General features: G+C 33.4%; 2 protein-coding genes across 7 annotated transcripts in view; one reads left to right on the top strand and one right to left on the bottom strand.

The window, feature by feature from the left end:
- Positions 1-1,859: 1,859 nt before the first annotated feature.
- Positions 1,860-15,358, bottom strand: LIG6 (DNA LIGASE 6). Of its 6 annotated transcripts, none has more exons than XM_082867393.1 (20): positions 12,893-15,356; positions 12,618-12,735; positions 12,404-12,485; positions 10,123-10,225; positions 9,924-10,020; positions 9,267-9,335; positions 9,030-9,132; positions 8,036-8,155; positions 7,841-7,888; positions 7,003-7,100; positions 6,818-6,883; positions 5,789-5,945; positions 5,514-5,621; positions 4,868-4,917; positions 3,864-3,898; positions 3,652-3,713; positions 3,414-3,575; positions 3,238-3,326; positions 2,835-2,934; positions 1,860-2,360 (listed from the first exon to the last, which is right to left on the bottom strand). In XM_082867393.1, the coding sequence occupies exons 1-20, from the start codon at positions 15,243-15,245 to the stop codon at positions 2,052-2,054; spliced, it is 4,329 nt and encodes a 1,442-aa protein (XP_082723519.1). In that variant the 5' UTR covers positions 15,246-15,356; the 3' UTR covers positions 1,860-2,051. The 6 variants fall into 6 exon arrangements, 4 of the variants coding, with proteins under 4 accessions (XP_082723519.1, XP_082723520.1, XP_028068271.2 ...); XM_082867394.1 differs by having other exon boundaries at positions 10,132-10,225; XR_014328283.1 differs by lacking the exon at positions 4,868-4,917 and having other exon boundaries at positions 12,893-15,358.
- A 5,306-nt stretch (positions 15,359-20,664) lies between these two features.
- Positions 20,665-21,841, top strand: part of LOC114270845 (ATP synthase subunit beta, mitochondrial) — a 4,303-nt gene continuing 3,126 nt past the window's right edge. The window contains exon 1 of the mRNA XM_082867392.1: positions 20,665-21,363. Coding sequence (XP_082723518.1) covers positions 20,920-21,363 — 444 coding nt within the window. The 5' untranslated portion in view covers positions 20,665-20,919. The remainder of the gene's footprint in view (positions 21,364-21,841) is intronic.

Below are 21,841 nucleotides of genomic sequence, written 5' to 3'. Positions count from 1 at the left end.
TCACTTTGGTCTCTAACTTTTTAATTATGACACATTTAATCATGAATTTTAAATTATTCTAAATAAGGACAATTGAAAATATCATTGCTTAATTTAAAAGGCAAAATCGTCAATTTGATAAAATATAAACTAATTTGACAAAAATGAATGTCAAAAAAATATTTTTGAATTTTTAAAAATTATTTCTACCTACTAAAGATAAAATTATGTAAAATTGATAAATCTCTTAGACATTTATTTATTTATTTTACCAAAATAATTTTTATTATTTGTTTGCATGATGATCATGTAATGAGTGGTTGTTTTTATTTTCATTAAATTAGTTTTTATTTTTTTTCAAAAGTCAAATATGACAACGACTTTGATATCATTATTAAACTAATCTATTAAATCAAAAAATCCAAAACTAAAAATAATTTATATATTAAATATATCGATCACGCATTAAAATCCTAACAACCCGTATTATATGATCATCATCCAAACACATAATAAAAATTAATTTGGTAAAAAAATAAATAACTGTTTAAAAAATTTATCAATTTTACATAATTTTTTCTTTGGTTGGTAGAAATAATTTTTAAAAATTTAAAAATATTTTTTTGACATTTATTTTTGTGAAATTAGTTTGACTTCGGATCAAAAGGTGCTGATCAAAAAAAAAAAAAATAGTTTATATTTTATCAAATTAACAATTTTACGCTTGAAATTAAGTAATGATATATTCAATTGTCTTTATTTGGAACAAGATTCAAATTCAGGGTTAAATGCGTCACAATTGAAAAGTCAGGGACCAAAGTGATACGAACCCCAAACTACAAAGACTTTTAGTGTAATTGGCCCTAAAATTTTACTCTAGTAATATTGTTTATTCAATTTTTTTGGTAATTTTTTTCTTTATTATTTTTACTAGTAATAGTAAAATGGTAGTAAGTGTGGTGGTTGGTGATGGTAATGATGATGGTGAAAATTTATTGTTTAAATATTAAGTTAATGTAGTAAAATTTTATTGTTTATAAAATAGGGAACATAGAAGAAATCCTTTAGTTATTTTCCAAATGGTTGTGATAGTGGGGGTGGGGCGCTCCTCGTCATTGTTGTTGAAAAATGATAGTTGGAGATTCATTTCGAATAGTATTAGTTAGAAAATGGATGGTGGTGATTGAGGGTCAAAAATCACTCTTCAGAAATGGCTAGCCATTGTCAGAAACAACCACCAAAGATAGCAGCCGTTGGTCCAGTGGCTAGTGGTGGTGGTGGTGTAAGGCAGTGGTAGTATGAGATGATGGGAGAGAAGACTAGTAAAACTTCAAATATTTTTTATCATATTTCTATTATATTATGATATTTATCATTAATAAATAAAAACCTTTTAGAGAGGGTATGATATTTATCATTAATAAATAAAAACCTTTTAGAAAAAGGGGGGGGGGGGGGGGGGTTTCAAGTGTAATGAGTTTATACTTAAAAAAGAGTTTGAGTTATACACTAACGTAATTTTTTGAATGTATGTTAGTAGGTAGGTTGGAGGTATTTTAGGTATTTAGAAAATGATTTTGTAAGAGCAAGGATCAATAATCAAGAATTGAAATGAGCAAAGGTTACAACATTTGATTGAGTATATATGTATTGTCAAGCATTAAATTGTTATACAAAAGATGTACAACTTTGTATAAGCTAAAAAATAAAAGTCGTCATCCTTAAAATTTATTATTAATTTTTTTGTTTGGAGAAGTGAAAATGAGCTATCAACACTAAGCAATCCTCCTCCAATTTTCTAATGATTAATTTTTTCACTAATTTAAACTAATTTTGTTTCATATGAAAAAAAGAAAAGAAAAAATCACCAACACAAGACATTACGACAATAAAAGGTCTCACAGCTTGAAGCACGTTAACAAGGTCACAAAAGAGGGACAAAAAAGAGCCAAATTAACTGCCATGAGCTAGGGTTTACACTGTACATATAAAATGAACCTAAAAAAGACTGAAAAGACATATATATATATATATATATATTCAAAATAAAGAATAAAAAAAAAAAATTATTTTCAGTCTTCAACGCTCACATCCATCTTTCGCGTCTGAGAATGAAACATTTCGGCTATATCTGTAGCTGTGCTACATTCCTCGGGCTTTCTATCTGAAACAGAGCGAACAAATCTAGGAAATCTGACAGAGATACCACGGGATGGATGAACTAACCCAACGGCAGCCTTGTGAACTGGCGATACTGTGAAGTCTGCACCTCTAATTTCCCATACAAGGTCCGGAGAAAACCACATATCTGGCACCTCCGCTGTTTGATAGTATAGAGGCTTCCTGGATAATACTCTGTCCGCGGTGAAAAACTCTTTCATCTGCAGAAATTATTTTTAAAAAACTCTGTTATTCTGCTAACAAATTAAATTCTTACCCATACAGGAATAGATGTTAGACCTTAATTCTAGTTTCAGATAGTTTGAAGAATGTGGGGTTTTAAAAAACTTATGCTGTGTTTGGTTGGGGATTTGAGGAGGGATTTGGAAATGAAAATGGAAAAGGTGTGTGAAACTAGGTGAAATATAGGCATGTTTTATTTACATTTCATCTATCTTTTCCATTTTCCTTTCCAAATCCCTCCCCAAATCCCCCAACCAAACACAGCATTAATAAACTTGATAAAAAAAGACACAGATATATCAACAGAAAAGAAAAGATTAATTACTGAAAACATGCATTTTTATTTGAATTGAACCGTGTCCCAAACCCAGCACTAGGATGTGACCAAATGCGAATTGCAAGTTCTATATAGATACAGTCTGATTTAATATCATAGATAGAGTCTGATTTACCTCTATGTAGAAAGAATCTGAGAAACCAGACATAACACGACATACACTTTGGAATTCCTGAGTATCAGGCTCATAGCATGCCATGAGGAAAGGACTGTACCTGAAATGACAAGTAATCACAAACTGTAAAGTAATGTCAATGTCCAGAGAAGATGCTTGAAAATCTCAAAGACCCTATGGGGAGAACATTTCGAAAGCACATAATGATATAATAGTTACAATGGGAAAAAAAATTTAAAATCCATCTACATGAACCTTTGAATGTGATGATTTTATGATTTAAGTACTCCCCTTTTTCTCAAAAAGCACCCACAATGTAAGGATATAAAACAAAATAGAATCAATTCTCTAAAAAGTTGGTAACCAGACAAGCAAAGATGAGAAGAATGAGGGAGAATTGTACCATCCTGCTTTTCTACCATTCCCATGCCAAGCACCAATTGGAACCAGATCAAGGGAATCGCCAAGCCCTTCCACATAATCTCTCTTGACCTGCAAAATACAAGCCAGTAAAAATGACAGTTTAATTGTCTTTCAATGGACTGATTTTGGAATTTAACAACTTTCAATCATGCAGACCTTTAACCAAGAATCAGAACGTTTTGATGGAGAATAACCAGCATCCACATCAAGAAATTTGACCATTATTCCTTCGCATGAGGAACATATTGCATTGTCAAGAAAAGACATCATCTTCGTTAGTGTGGATTCACTACTCAAACAAGCATCGTCTGCTTCTACCTACAAAGGGTAGCAAATTGTAGAAACAACTAAAAGCACAATGATCATCACAACAACAATCAAGATCAGCACTCACTGTTGTTTCCTTTGCGTATTCAAAATAACCCAACTTCTCATCACCAAACAAATCTTTTAAATCTGAAAAAAAAAAAATATGTGCACAAGACAGGAAATAATCAGGTTCAGAACATGTGTATACATGACACATCCGGCAAAATAGAAGCGTACTTTTTTTTTGATAAATGGAAAATAGAGTGTACTTCAGTTGAAGGACATGAATACACATACATTTTCGTCTTTGGCGGAGGGGGGAATTTAATAACCTGTAACAGAGAATTCTTTTAGTGTTCCTGACCACAATTCTGAACTATTTGTAAATTGATAAAAAACTATTACACAAGGCAAAACATACTCATCGAAAAACCTAAACATAGGGCAATAAAGAGGGTAAAATAACAAGAAGAACCAAGCAGCCTAAAAATTTTAGGCTCTATTTGGAATGGGTTTCAAACTATGAATCCACCTCTTTAATTGCGTTCGATGTTTGTTTATGGTTTCCAAAGTTAATTCCACACTCAGTTTTGAAAACTCTGCCAAAGGCGGGAAAATTCGTCCAAACCGGTCGTCCCACCGGTCGTCCGGCCGGTTGACCAGAATAGTGCAAATTATTATTATTATTTTTTATTTTTTATTTTTGCAATTGACATATGTTAATTATTATATATTCGAAGAAAATATTTTCCGAATTTTTAAATTTTTTTTATGTGTTTTAATAGAATTTTGAATTGTATGTTTGGTTATGAGTTGTAAGTTTTTGTATCAAATATCATATGTCACATCAAAAAAATTTCATTCAATTCAAAACTCTTTCACCAAACAAATTTTCTACACTCAAATCATAATTTCAAAACTCACAAACTCAAAATACAACTCCTACACTCAAATCATAGTTAGAAAGCTCTACCAAACGCAACCTTAATTTCTCAGCAAAAAAGAAGATACAAAATACACTTAAAGAACTTGATGGTAAACTAGGAGTCAAGTAGATATAAAAATGTCCGAACCATAAACAGAACCATTTTTGTTCCTAAGGTCCAGCCAAAATAATTTATATTTATTTTATGTGTTGAGGACCATAGGAGCCACCCAACACATATCCAACAAAGATGAACCAAAAGTCAAAATACTTCAGAAACATTAAAAAGTAAACACCAAGTTTTGGGCAAAAAATACCAGGTAAAGCAAATATATGTGGATATAATAAATATGAGAAAAAAGTTGAAGAAGATTACTGCTCTCCATTAGAGAACATGATATCAAAGACAAACACACAAATGTCAACCTGCATGAACAAAAGATATTAGAATCCGATATAGGAATTTATAAACTACAAGAAGCAATGGAATTGAAAGAATGAAGACAATGAATATTGCAAGTTAAGACTCTATCCAACTATAGTTTTCAGAGTCATTTGAAGAAACTGATGTTCCCTTTTCTTTTGATGATTCTGATCCACTTTTACAAGTGCTAATTGTTCTTTCATTTTTACCCTTTTTATTTATTTTGTTTGAGCATATATGGCCCATACAGTACCATATGTCATTATCAACCCTCTTTTCTTTTCTCCCATTTTCCCTTTTGTCTACTCTGCACAAATTAGTCAGCCAAGTCCCCACCACAAAAATGTTATCACATCCATAAATTTGCCAATTCTACTAGAGAGCATTAAAATCAAGGATCCCCTTCCCACCAAGAAGAACAAAAATATGCTAACATTCTCACATAGGGGCATTAATAAGACCATTAGATCATTCAAATTCCCCGAACCTTAGAAAAAAAAAAATTAGGTTTTCAATTTATATTAAGGTTTATAAAGCTTTAAGCATCAACTTCTAATAGGACTACTTTATTAATAGGAAACCCCATAGCATATCAGACCTTTATGCTATCCACCGTAATCAAGGAATCTTTGCTGCCTCTCTCTCTGGAAGATAGTTCTTGGAAGGACAAAAGCTTGCGGCCATTCTTCCTATCAACAGCGACTACCTGAGACAATAAGATTACTCCTAGATAAAAAAAAAAAAATCATTGGTATGGTAATGCATGGTGCACGATTGACAATGCAACTTGGAAGTATTCATCCAAACTAAGAAATCAGCAAACCAATCACCAGCCACAAAATCATATTGCAGTTTCCAAAATAGTTGTGATACCTCTGCATCCACTATGAAAGTTGCTGCAGGACAACATGATTCCTTGATTATATTCACCAAATCAGGAAATCTTGATGTTGTTTCATCCCCATTTCGTGAAAAGACACGCACAGATCCATCAGCCAATTTGTGAATTTGGGCACGCTGGCCATCATATCTGGAAAAATACACATGCTGAACAAGTAAGGGAAAATGTAAAATACTAAAACATGTTTAAGAAAAAAAAAGGGTGAAATGATCGGAATGTGTATCAAAATGTTTTGCACTCATTTGCATAAAACAAATGCTGCCTGCAAATCAAGCCTTACAAAAGGCCATTAACCAGTGTTCACTCTTTCAAAATCCAAGGTGCTGAACCCTCAATTCCAGCTAGACAGTCTCAGCTTTTACCATTGCATCAAGCAAAGGCCCATATAACTAATCATGACGTCAAAAATATCATAATAAAGTTATAAACTAATTCATTTCCCCAAAACTATACTAAGCCGTATTCCCACATCACCTATCAACCCTAACGCTTTCTTATACCTCTTTGCCTTTAATTTAACACACCTACTACAACCCCCACCCCCACCCCCACCCCCACCCCCACTGAGAGAGAAGTCCCCGAAGCCTACATACAATCTTTCTTCAACCTTGTTCAACCCTGAAATACAAGCCCTTCTTGACCTAAATTAACCAAAAACTCAATCATATGAAGCACTATTCTTAGTTTAAGTATTTATATCAGTTGGAATAAAAAAGCCTATACAAGATTCTTCTTGTGCACTTACCCACTTCAAATAATGGCCTCAGTTGGACTTTCCACATGAGTGGAAGACCATGACAGCCACTCTCTAAAATATTCCTGTCTAACTGGTTCTTGTGAATCTTACAATAAATTTAAGCTGCCACAGGAAGCACAAAATTTTCATTTTGGCATATGAATTATGCACTAACTAAATGGAGTCCAAACAAGTACATTGGAAGTAATGAAACACTAGAAAGATATCGCAGTGGGGACATTTTAATTATGGATAAGGGACTTACTTATATTCACATGTAAAAGCTTTATTCTGAAATGTTTTCAACACTTGTGGAATTCCATTGGTAATTCTACAACAAAGAACAAAAAACACAAGAACAAGCTATCAATTAGTATTCCGAAATGATGGTGGTAATAATAGGAAGTAATGACAATAATAAAAATAGCAGTAAATAAAAAATTTATGTACTTAGCAAGCATGGGCTTGATCGGTATGCCTGGAACCATCGATAAAGTTGCTGAAGAAAATTCAATGCCTTTGTCCAAGAGACAAGGAACAAGCAAATCCTGATCACAAGAAATCAGTGTTCTTCAGTAATTAGTATGCATTCAGGAATTAATGCAACAATTTAGCTATGAGAATGAAAGGAAGAAACTGATAAATTACACCATAAACGCATACATAATATGTAACAGTTCATCGTTTAGTGACTGCGGTGAACAAGTTTTTATTAAAGTAGTGAAAGTAATATGCATGCGAATTAAAAAAAGGTAAACAGAGGCCTTCCCCTTTAACATTTCATATATAAAGCAATGTCATCACTGACTTATATGTCCATTGCTTTTTTTTTTTGATAAATACTTATATGTCCATTTTTTGTCATCAGTATATTCAAGGTTGAAGGTTCTGCATGTAATAAATAAGTAGTTTTCCTCTTCTGTTGTGGCCATGTTGTACTCCTTGTACTTCTTAACAAGGTTTTTCATCTCCAAAACCAAACAAAAAGAGAAAAGCTAAAGAAACAAAGACAACAACCGCCAGTTAAGGCAGCCAAAAATGAGAATGTGTCTGCTGCTTAGGCCCATGTACGGTGCAACCCAAGCTAAAAAAGGTTCCTACTGTCCTTTCCTTTTCCCTACCCCAACATAGAGCATGGAACAAAGAAAAATGACTACTTGTAAATGAAAAATGTTAATAAATAAAATTATATCCCACACCAACAAATAGTTTCTGAAATAGATGATTAAATGTTTAAAGAAGTTGCACGTTATAGTTAGACCCTAGAGTCAAATAAAGAAAAGCTTACCAAATTGGGAAGTATGTTATATGATTCAACCGTGGCCACTGAAAGGCACTAACAAAACACACAGACTGAATTAGCAACAGAATTGGACAACAACAATTAATTGTAGAAAAATCCTGTCATGCCAATATGTGGACGTCCATTACTACATCAACCAATCCAAAGACAAAAAAGGCCTTAAGCACAAATCAAACCAACCTGAATTCGTTCCTTTAAATTTTCAACTGTTCCTTCATAAAGAGATGAATTCATGACAACAGCTTGAGCTAATGCAGGTAGAACAGTTCTCATCATGGCTCCAATCCGTAAATTCCTGACCTATACATAGAAAGGATTTTCAGAAAGCCCTTCAGTTAGAAGAAAAATAGTAAAAGTCACATAATCATAAGAAAAAGAAAAAAAAATAATATAAAAAAATGTGAAGATTTAAGAATTTTATTCTGACTCCTGATCATTCCATTACTCATTAAACAAATATACAGATATGACATCGACAACACAAAAACGAAAATTGAGGTGAACAAATATGTGCTCTTTGCCTGAAAAAATCTAGCAGACATGATAAACATATTAGCCGGTGTAAAACAAAAAATAAAATAAAAATTGTAAGACCACAGCTTTGTATTACAATCATATTTCACAAGCCACACTACAACAATCTCACTTGGCCAGGCGTCCGCAGCCAGAAAAGGTAATGGTGAGAATGGAAGTACTGAAGAACATAACACCAAAATACAGATTGGGTTAGTTTCTGGAGGGTAACTGGGTATCCTTAATTCTCTCATCCCTTTGAACCTATACCAGCTCCAAAAATGAAGTCACCCCCTGAATTCTTTTCGGTTGTGAGACACATCAAAATTTAATGCAAATCCCCAAAATGCAAATAAATAAATAAAGAAAAAAAAAAGGTGGGACTATTCCAAAAGAGAATACTTGCATTTTTCAAAAGAAGTCGTTACTTTAAGAAAATATGTACCAAAGTGGTATGAAATAATGGAACCATGTTCTATGCCATAATTTATTCTGAACAATCAACAATCATACTTGAAATCACACAAGATAAGCATAAATGCATCTTTAAGTTCTCTAGCAAACCAATTCCACAATAACTAACACAAATATAAAATCACTTCTCATTTTCCAACATTGTTTGTTTAAGGTGCAAAATATCATATTGCAATCCACAACTTACCAAAGTTCTGACAAGAAACTTCATCTCCTTCTCTCTACAAGAACGCATGAGATTTACAATAAGGCTTTTCTTTCGAATGGTACTTCCACCACCTGTTTGTTCACTGACAATTTCTACATAAAAATAATGCGGGTGAATAATAATAGCTTACTTACAGGCAAGAACACCTCTAACACAATGTTTTATGTTTTTAATCTTACTAAGAGAAATAGAACTTTCAGACAAAAGCACGACCACCTTAATAGACAAAAGCCTAGTTTTCCACAGACACAAACTTTCCTACACAAACCGGTATCACTGAAAAATCTGCAAGCAAAAATCAAATTTCTGTTGAGTTTCAGCGTAAAAAATAAAGACACCTCTAAACTAAGCTGTGTGCAATCAAGTGGGGTCAACTACATGATTCCTTTTTGACCATTCTACTCTATCAAAGGCTATATGCTCAATTAAATTAAAAATGAAAATAAAAACAACTCTACCACCATAAAAATTTTCCTTAGAATACCAAGTACAAAAAAATTCTTCAAAGACTCAATCCTTCCTCTATTGACAATCAAATGCATCCAAGAGGTGGTCTTTGTTAATCGCATCAGGCATGTGGATGCTGGTGGTCTCCACACAGAATACACATTCTAGAGAAAAATGCAGTGATCATCACATAAGCAAGACAGGACAAAGACAACCTTTAGTATTCCCCTAAAAACTAAAAAGTTGACTCGGCCTACAGATTATTGTGAAATCCAATTAACAAACTCTCCATAGTTCAGTGTAACTTTTTATTGCATTGACCACTGATTTTGTCAAATCTCTTCTATAGGACAAAAAAGACAAACAACAAAAAGGAGAAGGGGTTGAGGGAAAATAATTAACATTTATGTATTGTACACTCCATACCTTATCTTCCGAAGCACGGAAAATACACCTTGGATTGAGAGTGGCAGTGGAGGGACAAGTAGTGACTGTGTTTGTCGGCAAAGTTGAGCAACATCACCTTTATGCGGACCATATAATGGTCAGTACCATCACCAATTTGAAATTAGCAACAAAATCAAAACATAAAACAAATACTAAAACAAAATCCATTTCTTCCTACCAAGATCACCTAAGTTGTCATACAATTCCTTTATTTTAGATTTGTTGGTCCCGCATGCCTCTTCCAAAGCTGCCACAACAATACTTCCACCAATATTCAGTTCCTGCAATATAGTTGCAACCCAATTATACAATCTTCTCACATGTAAATGAATATCACCCCTTCACCTTGACCAATAAAATAGTATAATTGATAAATGAATTGTTTAGAATGTCGGTCATTTGGTGGGATGCAGCTTCAAACAAAAGGAGAAAATTCAGGAGCAAAAAATAGTGAAGATCATAACAAATTAAAATAGGAACAAAAATAACTGGATGCTGACAGAGAAAAGGGAAAAGAAAGGCAACACCTGTGCAACACTTGAATTTCATTTTTTATTTTTTTCCATTATCAGAAAAACATATCTTATTAAGAGGATGACGTAAGCTATTGCCTCTGAGAAGCACGGAAATGTGACATGATATGGACACGACACCGACAAGCCAACACAGAAATTTTTAAAAAATGTAGGATACGACACGTAAGGGACATGTTCAAAATATATAATTTTATATATCTATGCAATATATATGAATATTAAAGTCAAAGCTAATACTTTTTTAAGTATAAAGGAGAAGAATAAGTATAAATTACATTGTTTTTGTTTTATCATTGGATTACAAGTTGTTTTATTCGAATTTGTAATGTATTTCACGATATAGTGTCGGTGCTTCATAGCTCTAACAAGCAATGCAGGAAAAATAAAAAAAATAAAAAAATTCTCTTCAAAAATACTCAAGAAGAATACAATCCCCATGGTAGAGAGAGAGAATTTCTCATGCTTTAAAGACGTAGCCAAGCAGCTCCTCACAATGACCACAAGAGTTACAGGGAATGCAAACCTTCAAATTATTCAATGACACGTACAAAAGCAATAATGAGCTACAGCCTTTCTTATATAGCAAAGTGTTAAATCCACCTACTCTCCACCTACTTCACCCACTTAAACCTACTCCACTAAACCTAACCCACTACACCACTACCACCTCACCTACTCCACTAAACCTAACCCACTACACCACTACCACCTCCACTTCACCTACTCCTTACCTACTACACACTCACCCTCTTCTATATATAGGAATCATGAATCATTGTATCAAAATCAACACATATCAATCAATAATATACATCAATTTATTTTACACCATAATATACATCAATTTATTTTACACAAAGTCCTCAAACTGAATTAGAATCACAGCTTAGTGACACAATGGAAAAACATAACAAGACCTGTTATGAAAAATTTAGAAATTCAAAAGAAAAATTTGACCACCATCATGAAATGCTCGCAATGAAGAAAGGTCACAAACTAATCTACTCCCTGCCACGTCAACTTCTATTTGTTGACCTAAACTAAAACCATTCTCTAGAGCTTACAGAATTTACAATCATTCCGCTATTTATAAAGCCATGGTCACTAATATTCAAGAACAGAAAAGAGCAAACTCAATTGCAGCTTGAGCAGATTGATTTTGGATACCCTTAGCTGAGTTTGACCAATTCCCCCATTCCCAATCAATGCCTTTGAACTGTATGAGTATCCACATACAATACTTTTAACTTTCCTGCTGATGTATCATTTTTTTGGACATTTTCCCTAGTAGTGGAACTCTCAACATTTCCCCAGGTACTCTTTTCAAAAGTGGCTGGTCCCTGTGGCATAACCACTGTTTAACATCCCTCCACTAGCCATCTTTAACTAACCATTTTCTAATCCGAAGGTGTACGAAAGCAAATAGAGCTCCAGTACTACTTTCATCACCAATATTCTAATTGCTAAAATTTTCCTCGTTAAAAATGACAAAGAACTTTATGTTATTCCTTGCCTACAGATTTTATAAAACTGAATCACATAATGATCCAATAGATTTGGAAAAAAAGCAGTCATAAGTCTCTTTTTAGCCTGTCCAAAGTTAAAGGACTTCACTCACTCATTATTACGGTATAAAATATTAAAATAAAAGAAAACATAAAAAAATAAAAGTCAAATAAGATTGCAAACTATATAGCTATAGTCAACATCAAAATTCCAAATCCACAGGAGCATAGCCCATCATTTGATGGAAAATTGAAGACTGCTTTGCATTTGGACCAAAAAAAAATATATATATATATATATATAAACTAAAGGGGAGAGAAAGAGAGAAGGAGAACAGAATAATGAACATTTTGTCATACGGCGATCAAAAAATTAATGGAAGGGAAGAAATCTAGAGACAGACGGAATTGCCCTAACCTTATTTTCATGGTCAGGAGCAATCTTATTTGTGCACAAGTATACAGCAGGCAGCACATCCTCTGGAGACAAGGCCAGCAAGCTGCATTTTAAGACAACACACACCAATAACTTTCACTGACTATCCTACCTATCCCCTTCCAGAAATGGACATTTTTTCAATAAAGGAGCAAATGAGAAGCAAAAGGACGCGGCGCATGAAAACAAAACAAACCTTCTAAACATATTACACAGCATTAATGCAGCTTTTTTCTTGCCCTTTTCATCCTCAACCAGGTCAAAAGTTCGTGCAACATGTATATACGGAGCAGGCTGTCCATGCCTCCAGCATGCTGCACGTGTATCTTTGAGTTATTAAATCTTCTCCAATTGGAGAATAAAATAAAACATAAATGATTTCAAGAAGGCAAGTATTTAAGTATTTTGTTATTCTATGACTAGTCAAGGAAAATCAGCAGGTTATTTAGCTTCTGATAATCAAACACCAACCATGCTCTATAGGAGAATATTTTTCTGGTGGTAGCGATACAAGAGTCTTAGTATTCTCTGGTGAAAGCCCTGGCACTGGTAAATTGGTCATGTTTCCTAATACCTCTGATACCATTTTCTCTTTATCAGAAGAGCTTTTCAAATTACTGGGTTCAGCCTGGATAGATCTTCTACAGTGTACCAACCTATTTTTGTTCTCCCCAAGGTTACCCTTGGGATTACTATAATATTTATCCAGTGCCATATTTATGTCCCCTCTTGTCTCCTCTAGGATAGTGGCAACATAAGTTCTTAATGATTCACTCCCATTTATGATCTGAATAAACTGGTCTACGTCCTCTTTGTACAACTCAGTAGAATCACTTGGCAACATTTTTTCATCGTTTGGGCATTCCTCCAACAAAGTTTCGCCGTCAGCACAATGAGAAACCTTAGGTGCAAGTTTAGTGAAAAAACTTGTTATAGTGGGTTGCTTTGAATTACGAGATTCCAGACTTGAATTTCTTCTTGCTTTCTTGTTAGGCAGTTGCTTTGAATTACAAGATTCCAGACTTGAATTTCTTCTTGCTTTCTTGTTAGGCTTATTATCCACATTTCTCCTCTTTTTACCAGGAGAAGGACTGCTCTTAGTTACATTCCTCATGCTGGGTGATTTAAAGATTTGACCTAGAGAAACATTAGCATTTCTAGGAGGGCTGTTAACAGAACATGGTTTAGCAAGTGATGCAGATTCATTAGGTGGGTTGGTCTGCATTGTACTAGCAGATGAAGCAAAAGTAACGACCTGCTCATGAAACTCAGTTTCACGCTCATAAAAATTGGAAACTGCTTCCACAATATTTCCACCTGAGCCACTAAGTAGATCAAGCATCTGGTTTTCAGTGACCCAAGCAGGCAAACAGTCCCGAAGTTGTTGAATCAATTCCCCCTTTTCACTGTCACTCAATAAAGCCACATCTTGTGTACCAGGTTCCTGACAAGAAGATGACAAGTCTAATACAATCCTCTTATCAATTCCATTACTTGGTTCAAGTTCAGGTGATTGGATCTTGTTCTGGACAGCACCGGTATCCTTCTCAACCTTGCCATCTGTTTCCTGAAGCCGACCATGAAATCCCATCAAGAATTCTTGTTTGACGGCCATTTCGTCAACCAAACCAGCAAAATGCTTCCGCATAGAATTGGCATGTTTGCTGTCTAGTTTCTCAACATCCACACCTACTGTTGGAATGACACGTTTTGGTTTCAAAAACCTCACATACTCTCTGAGCTCATCATAATTCGAATGTTCACTATACGGTACAAGATGTATCTCAAATGCATCCTTAGTCCTTACTGCAAACTTGTTACGCTTTACTTCATACGTCCACCCCGTTGGAACAAAACCCACAACCTTAGAGTACCCTTTCTCATCCATAATCTCTTTCATCTTCACAAAATTGGGTCGGAAATATGGCCAAGTCTCACCCAACACATTCCACCCAACAACATGAACATCGCTTTTAGATTCTTCCTCGGTGAACACTTCATCTTTTCCAAATCCCAAAACACACAAAATAGCCATTTTTCTACCATCCACATGTATCTTTCGATTACACCTACGCGAAATTTCAAGTAAAATCTTCTCCTTTCCAATAACAAAAGTAGCCACAAGAAACAAAACAGACTTCATAGAACCCTCATTTTCAACCCCAATTCTCTCTATCACACTAACTATATACTCAATTGATTCTTCTTGCGATGGAAACATAAATTTCGGATTACAATAAGTGGTATCCAAAAAAACAGCATCAGAACCAACAAATTCACTCAAACCCAGCTCTAATTTCATCGAATTACAATACCGAAAATCACCCGTGTGCACATACCTCTCAATCTTGCCGCCAATACCCGGAATTTTAAACAAAAACTGAACCGCACCGGGACAGTGATTCGCATCAATAAGCATCACTTCACACCCATCAATAAAAACCGATTCAGATAACGACAACTCAACAACAAACAATGAGGGTACTTTGAGTACCTGAACGAGGAGGCGAGCAGTGGTGTGGGAGCAAAAGATGACGCCTTTGGACCAATTGGGGGTGAGGCCAGTGTAATGGTCGGAGTGGAAGTGAGAGAGGAAGTAGGAGACGGAGTGATTGTCGGCGAATTTGAAGCCATCGATGATGAAGCGGGTTTTGGGGATGAGTTTGGATTGGGGGAAATCGGGGGGGATTGGGGGAAGAGGAGAGTGGTTGGAGAGGAGAGAGAAAGAGAAGGGTGGAGGGGTTAGGGGGGGTTGAAGAGAGAGAGAGTTCTGAGCGTTGAGGAAGAGGGTTGAGGAATCTAGGGTTAGGGTTTTGGAGGACATTTGTTGATCGTGAGAGTATATGAAGAAGGTGGTGATAATGAAGAGCGGGTGATGATGAAGAGAGGGAGCATTTGACGATTGGTCCGTCTGGTGTCTGGTAGTTTCAGTTGTAAAATGAGAGAATTTTATTTAGGGACATGACAATTTAAAAATAAAAAATAATTGAGATTGGTAAAGTTTATAAATTTAATAATTAAAATGTTACAAATACATCGAACACAATTATTAAGATTTATTTAAAATATAAATTGTCTCATATAATTTTAAAAATTATATCTCGCCTTTTAAGTTTTCAATACAAATGACACGTTTTTTTCAATAAATCATTAAGTTAATTACTAATAATTTTTAATGGTGTTAAGAATATATTTCAATTAATTATTTAAGTAATTTTATTATTGTATAGAAGAGTAGTTAGAAATTTAGGTCAAGTTTGGCAACTCTTAAAAAATCTAAAAAGTCAAAAAGTCATTATCCTATTTAAATCGCATCATCTTATTTAAGTCACATCACCTCTCTAACATATCACTTCAAACCCAACCCAAACTCAACCCATATTTCATAAAAAGTCAAAAAGTATACTTATTTAGTCTTCCCAAAATTGGCCTTAATTTTTTCTATTAATTTATTACATAAAAAATTAAAACAATGAGGTATTTATAATTTTTAAAATTATAGAGACAATTCGTATTTTAAACAAATCTCAAAAATATATTTGTATTTTTTATCCTAAATTATTTTAAAGGACTACCACTAATTTATAATTTTTCTTATTAATAATTCACTGTTTAATAAATATGATTGGGACTTGGGGAGAAAAATGTGTCCCATTTAAACTTTTGATCCACAAATGTAAGTTTTTAAAAATTATCCAAAATTTTCATAATATTTATGTTGGTGTGAGTATTATACGGTGTGAGTCTTACACTTATGTAAATATTCATAAAAAAAAAAGTAGTTTTTTTTTAAATTCCTAGTATTATTCTTTTTCATCAAAAATATAAATAAAAAAAAAATCAGTGTGAAATGAGGTGAGGATGGAAGAAAGTCACATTTAGAGGTTGTTTAGGATGATATAAATAAGCGTATTTTTTGACTTTTTATGAAATATGGGTTGGGTTTGGGTTGGATTTGAAGTGACGTGTTAAAGAGGTGATGTGATTTAAATAAAATGATATGACTTAAATAGGATAGTGACTTTTTTACTTTTTTCAAACATGTCAAACCATGCCTTATAATTAAACATAAATAAATAAACTGGCAACATTGGATTCTTAAAATAAACATAAATAAATAAAGTAAATTACATTATATAGTAAGGCTCATAACTTTAGCATAATTATATTAATTCTTTTAAAATTTTAATTCACATAATACTTAATTTATCATTTATCAAAAATTTGTTATTCATATTGTACGGGAAAGAAATAAACCTTCTCGTATAATCCTGTTGACCAAGTCAGCGCTCCTCCGTACGACGTCGCCTTATCACCTGAAAACACAAAAGTGAGCTAGCCGGCAGGTGTGTGCCGGAAACCTCTCCGATGCCTAAGTCAGTAAACTTGACAAATAGACAAAAGCTCTGTGTATTTAGAAAGCAAAGTTGTGTGTTACCTCTCCCAAGGTGATGTTTGTGAGCTTTTATAGGTTTCACGTGGCATAATCCTAGTGGGACTTCTACTCCTCCATGTAGAGTCCTCCTAGGATTCATACTCCTGTAGGGTAATGCTTATCATTTAACACCCCCACTGCTTAAACCAAGTGGGATGGTTTTTACTATGGCCGAGCTACCATATGACCGAAATAAAACTACCATACTATACAGGCGGGTATGGCCGATCTGACTACTAGTTCGGCTCTTCCCTTCCTTGCTTCTATCCCGGCTGCGAATGCTAAGACCGAGCTATCCATAGAAGTGTCAAGCCGAACTAACTCAAACTTCCCTGAAGTTCTCTCACTCTGGTTAGAGGTGATGACCGGGCTAATCCGTAATATGCCGCAACTGAGCTACCCCAAAGCCTATCTGACAACCGAACTAACCGTAGTACTCCTTTTGACCGGTGTATCCACTGTCTTTCGTATTTGGACCTATCTCGGCCCAACACCCAGCTTGGCCCAATTTATATACATAAATTACCCTCTCACACATGAATAAAAAAAATAACCCCATTACTAATTTTAAACTGAAATATGTATTTTATTTAATTTATTTTTAAATTTTTATACTATCTACATTAATATTGTTGCCATTAACTTTACTAAATGGAGAATAAGTTAATATAATTATGGTAAAATTATGAAATTTATTATATTTTCTTTAAATCTAAAGATAACTAAGTTTTAAGGGTAAATTACAAATACATCCCTTGAAATTTGCTTAAAATACGAATTGTCCTTTATGGTTTGAAAAATTATAAATACCTCATTGTCAGAATTTTTTATTTAACAGAATTAATTGAAAAAGTAAAATTTATAACTGTCCACCTATACAATAATAAAATTATCTGAATTATTAATTGAAATAAAATTTTAATGTTATTAAAAATTATTAATTAATTTGATAATTTATTAATAAAATGACTTATTTGTTATGAAATTAAAAATCTTAGAGGGCATAATGTAATTTCTAGAACCACAGAAAGTAATTTATTGAAATTAAAAACTTTAGAGGGCATAATGTAATTTCTAGAACCACAGAAGGTAATTTATAATTTAAGTAAATCTTAGAGGGTGTGTTTGTAATTTATCCAAATTTTAAAATTACTCTTAGGTTGTTTTTGATTTATGAATTTGAGGAGAAATTTAAAAATGAAAAGGAAAAATATGTGTAAAATTAAATTAAATATAAATATATTTTTATTTATATTTTACTTACTTTTTTTTTTTTTCCTTTTCATTTATAAATTAACCTTCTAAATTCTTGAACCAAACACAATCGTGATGTTGGCGTAAAGGGGTTAGGTTCATTGATCGGGCCCAATATGGAGGTCCCTAGACCTGGCCTGACGATGGATTCTACTGGACATAGGCCTTATTATTGGGCCTGGCTCGATTGATCCATTAGTGTCGGCCCAAATCTTAGCTTATCAAAACTAAAATATGTCTCAGAATGTTTAATTTAAATTAATAAATTTTAATTTCTATTATATCCTAATATGAATTTACTAATAAGGATAACACATACTAAATTATAAAATAATTTTTTTTTCATGTTACACCCTAATCAATTATTCTTATTACAATCTCTATATCTTCTTTCCCAAGAAATCAAAATTATTTATTCTCCTTCTTCTTTTTTCTCCTTTCAAAACTTTAATCAATCCTATCAAAACTCACCATCATTATCAATATCATTGTTTTTTAATTATTTTGAAACCCAACCCTACAAAAAAAATTTAAACAAAATAAAAAATGGATGAGAGTAATAATGAAAATAATTTTTTGAAGCAACCCATTAAAAAGGAGATAAGTATTCATATAAAGAAATTTCACAATTTTTGTAAAGAACTATCAATTATTTTCTATATCGTTTTTTTGACAAAAATTAAATGGCCCAGTAATTAGATTAATAATACATATTATTGGAGTTTTTCTTATTTTGTCATTTAAATAGTATATTATGTGAGAATTACTCTTTCTTGTTAGTGCCTAATATTTATGTGCTTATAAGTTTGGTTTTTATTTTTTCACGAACATTCTTGTGGATAATTTATAATGTAAAAGTGTTTTTTTTTTTTTGTATTGAAAAGTTTTATAATGCTTATGTAAAAGTTTGGTTTTTTCTATATTTATAATGCTTATGTGCTTATAAGTTTTTTTTTTTTGGTATTGAAATTTTTTAAAAATAATTTAACTTTTTTAGTTTATCTATTATTTATTATTTGAGTTTACCTTGAGGGTAATTTGAAAAAAATAATAAGATGTAATGAAAATAAAATAAAAATTTAAATAATTATTCAGGATGTATTTAAAAATTTAGAGTACCTAATGAATTTTTAAGTGTAAATAAAATCTCCCAAACTACCTCGGGTGAACACAAATATACAAGACATTTGTTCTCCTGCCACTTTTTAATATACAATTTGATGAGAAATTTTTGAGAAAATTGTAGAATAGTCCCGAATATCATGGGAAATTATTTTGATCAATAAAAAATTGTAACATATATATTAAATAAATTATTCATTACCTGTTAATTAGTTAATAAAATAGGACAATATTGTTTTATCCATTAAAAAATTTCATTACGCTTTAGCTTATGGACAACCACCTAGTATTCCTAGAATACCCAATAGTATTCAAAGTGTAAAGGGTAAATTATTACTGATTGAAAAAAAAGAACGAGACTAACATAAAATTTGGTATAAAATGCAAGGGGTAAACAGGGTGTAAAATCGACCTACGACTCACTAGAAGCCCGCTCAGGCCCGAGTCTAGTCTGTGACCTTCGGCTTAGATTGTGTGTTTAACTTAAAGCCCGTCCTGATTGGTCTGGTCCACTTGCCCGAGACCCAGGCCTGATCCATTTGAAATCCAGTATCATTTTCAAACTAATTTGGTGAAAAAAAAAAACTTACAAATGGTCATGCCCGGCCCAAGTCCGCTCGAATACCCTTGGATTGAGATTTTGAGTGAGTGGCCAGTCTGTCCCAACCTAATTTTTGGATGAAGCCCGCTAGGTACGATAGCAGGCCGGTTCGAGTCCAGACTTGGGTAGGCCGGGTCATTTTTACACTCCTAGGTAAAGTACAATTTATCCATGTAAATTTTAAATAGAAAAAATTATAAAATAAAAAAAATTCACTCTTATAACAAAATAAATTTTGAGCTTTTAATTTTATCAATTTAAATTATAAATTTTTAATTTATTTTCAATCATGATTTGCTTATTTCTGCAAAGTAAAATTGATAAGAAAATGTATTTTAACCATTAAATTTAGGGGTGGTTTGGGATGATTTAAATAAGTGTACTTTTTGACATTTTATGAAATATAGGTTGTGTATGGGTTGGGTTTGAAATGATATGTTAGAGAGGGGATGTGATTTAAATAAGATGATGTGACTTAAATAGAATGATATGACTTAAATAGGATAATGAATTTTTAAGTTTTTGACTTTTTTATATCATGCCAAATAAGGCTTTAATATAAGTTTATAAAAAATATCTAAAATATTATTTTTCATTGAGTTTAATAATTAAAATATGTGTTTTTCGTCATTTTTATTTAAAGAAAAGTGCAAACAACTTAAATTGAAAATAAATAAAAAAATTTTAATTTAAATTGATAAAATTAAAAATTTAATATTTATTTTGTTACAAAAATCAATTTTTTTAAAAAAATTTAATTTTATTATTAGAATTGTTGTTCTTGTAAAATTAACATTTTTACAGTGCAGCAGCAGTGACGTGGCAATAGTTAGTTAGTATTGAACCAGTCTGGAAGCCGAGGTAATAACATGTCTACCAGAAAAACCAGCTCCCATAACTAACTTCCTCCATGAATCTCGGTAACTACCTCCCCGCCAAATCTCCCTCAATCCTAATCGCTATCGCCTCCCAATTCGGATCAACCCCATACCAATTTTACTCTCTCTCTCACTCTCTTTCATATTATATCGCCAATTCTCTCACTCTCTCTCTCTCTCTCCCTCCCTCTCAAACTCCCTCTCTCTCATGGCTTCTCGAAACCTCTTATTCTCTCTCCTCCGTCACTCCATCAAGCCCCGAACACCGTCTCTTCCATCTCGCCCTTCTCCGTTGGGCTTCCTCTCCAATCGCGCGGTGGATTACGCCACTGCCGCCGCCGCAGCTACAGCTCCGCCGTCACCGTCGCTGTCGAAGAAGCAGGGGAGTGGTGGTGGGAAGGAGACGAGTGAGTTAACGGGAGCTGGTGGACTGGGCCGTGTGTGTCAGGTGATCGGTGCTGTTGTGGATGTGAGATTCGATGAGAATTTGCCGCCGATCTTGACGGCGCTGGAGGTTGTGGATTTCCCTGTGAGGGTGGTGCTTGAAGTGGCTCAGCATTTGGGGGAGAACATGGTCAGGACTATTTCTATGGAAGCCACTGAAGGGCTTGTTCGGGGACACAAGGTCTTCAATACTGGTGCTCCTATTATGGTAAATTTACTCTCTTTTTTTTTTTTTTTTTTTTTTTCTTTTTTCGTTTCTAGCATTAATGAACTGTGATTCATGATTGTAGAGAACATGTTTGCGAACAAAAAGAGATGATAATGATTTCAAAAAAAATGAATGCATTTATAATTAGCTATCTAACATGATAACTTGGTATCAGACTCGTTAGATTAACTAATTTAGGACCAACCTCGTTGTTTACTAACGGAGTCCAGTTAAAATCAGTACAAAGCCCAGTATGGACTGGCCTCAAAAATTGTTTACACCTACGAGATTTCAAAAGTGATACCTTTGAGGTCCAACTCCTTGGGGTTAAAATTGCGATGCAAATTGAAGAATGTAGTTTGGGAAAGATTTTATTCAACTGGTATAAAGTACAAAAGAGAGCAATTTTAATTTTTTTTTAGAAAAAAGAAGAACAAAATGGAAAACAGTTTTTCTTGAATAAATATATATCGTGCCC

Source organism: Camellia sinensis, chromosome 4 (genome assembly GCF_055761805.1).
Source record: "Camellia sinensis isolate YWXY chromosome 4, ASM5576180v1, whole genome shotgun sequence".
Classification (NCBI taxonomy): domain Eukaryota; kingdom Viridiplantae; phylum Streptophyta; class Magnoliopsida; order Ericales; family Theaceae; genus Camellia; species Camellia sinensis.
This window is presented reverse-complemented; position numbering and strand designations above follow the sequence as displayed.

Bases quoted from the DNA above. Each gene is read 5' to 3' on its own strand.
- LIG6 (XM_082867393.1), bottom strand. From the start codon at position 15,245: ATGTCCTCCAAAACCCTAACCCTAGATTCCTCAACCCTCTTCCTCAAC. The intron at 7,889-8,035 runs GTTGGTTTGATT...GTGTTTTGTTAG, and splicing joins ATTTAAAGGAACGAATTCAG to TGCCTTTCAGTGGCCACGGT. The intron at 3,327-3,413 runs GTCTGCATGATT...TGTATTTTGCAG, and splicing joins GTTCTGATTCTTGGTTAAAG to GTCAAGAGAGATTATGTGGA.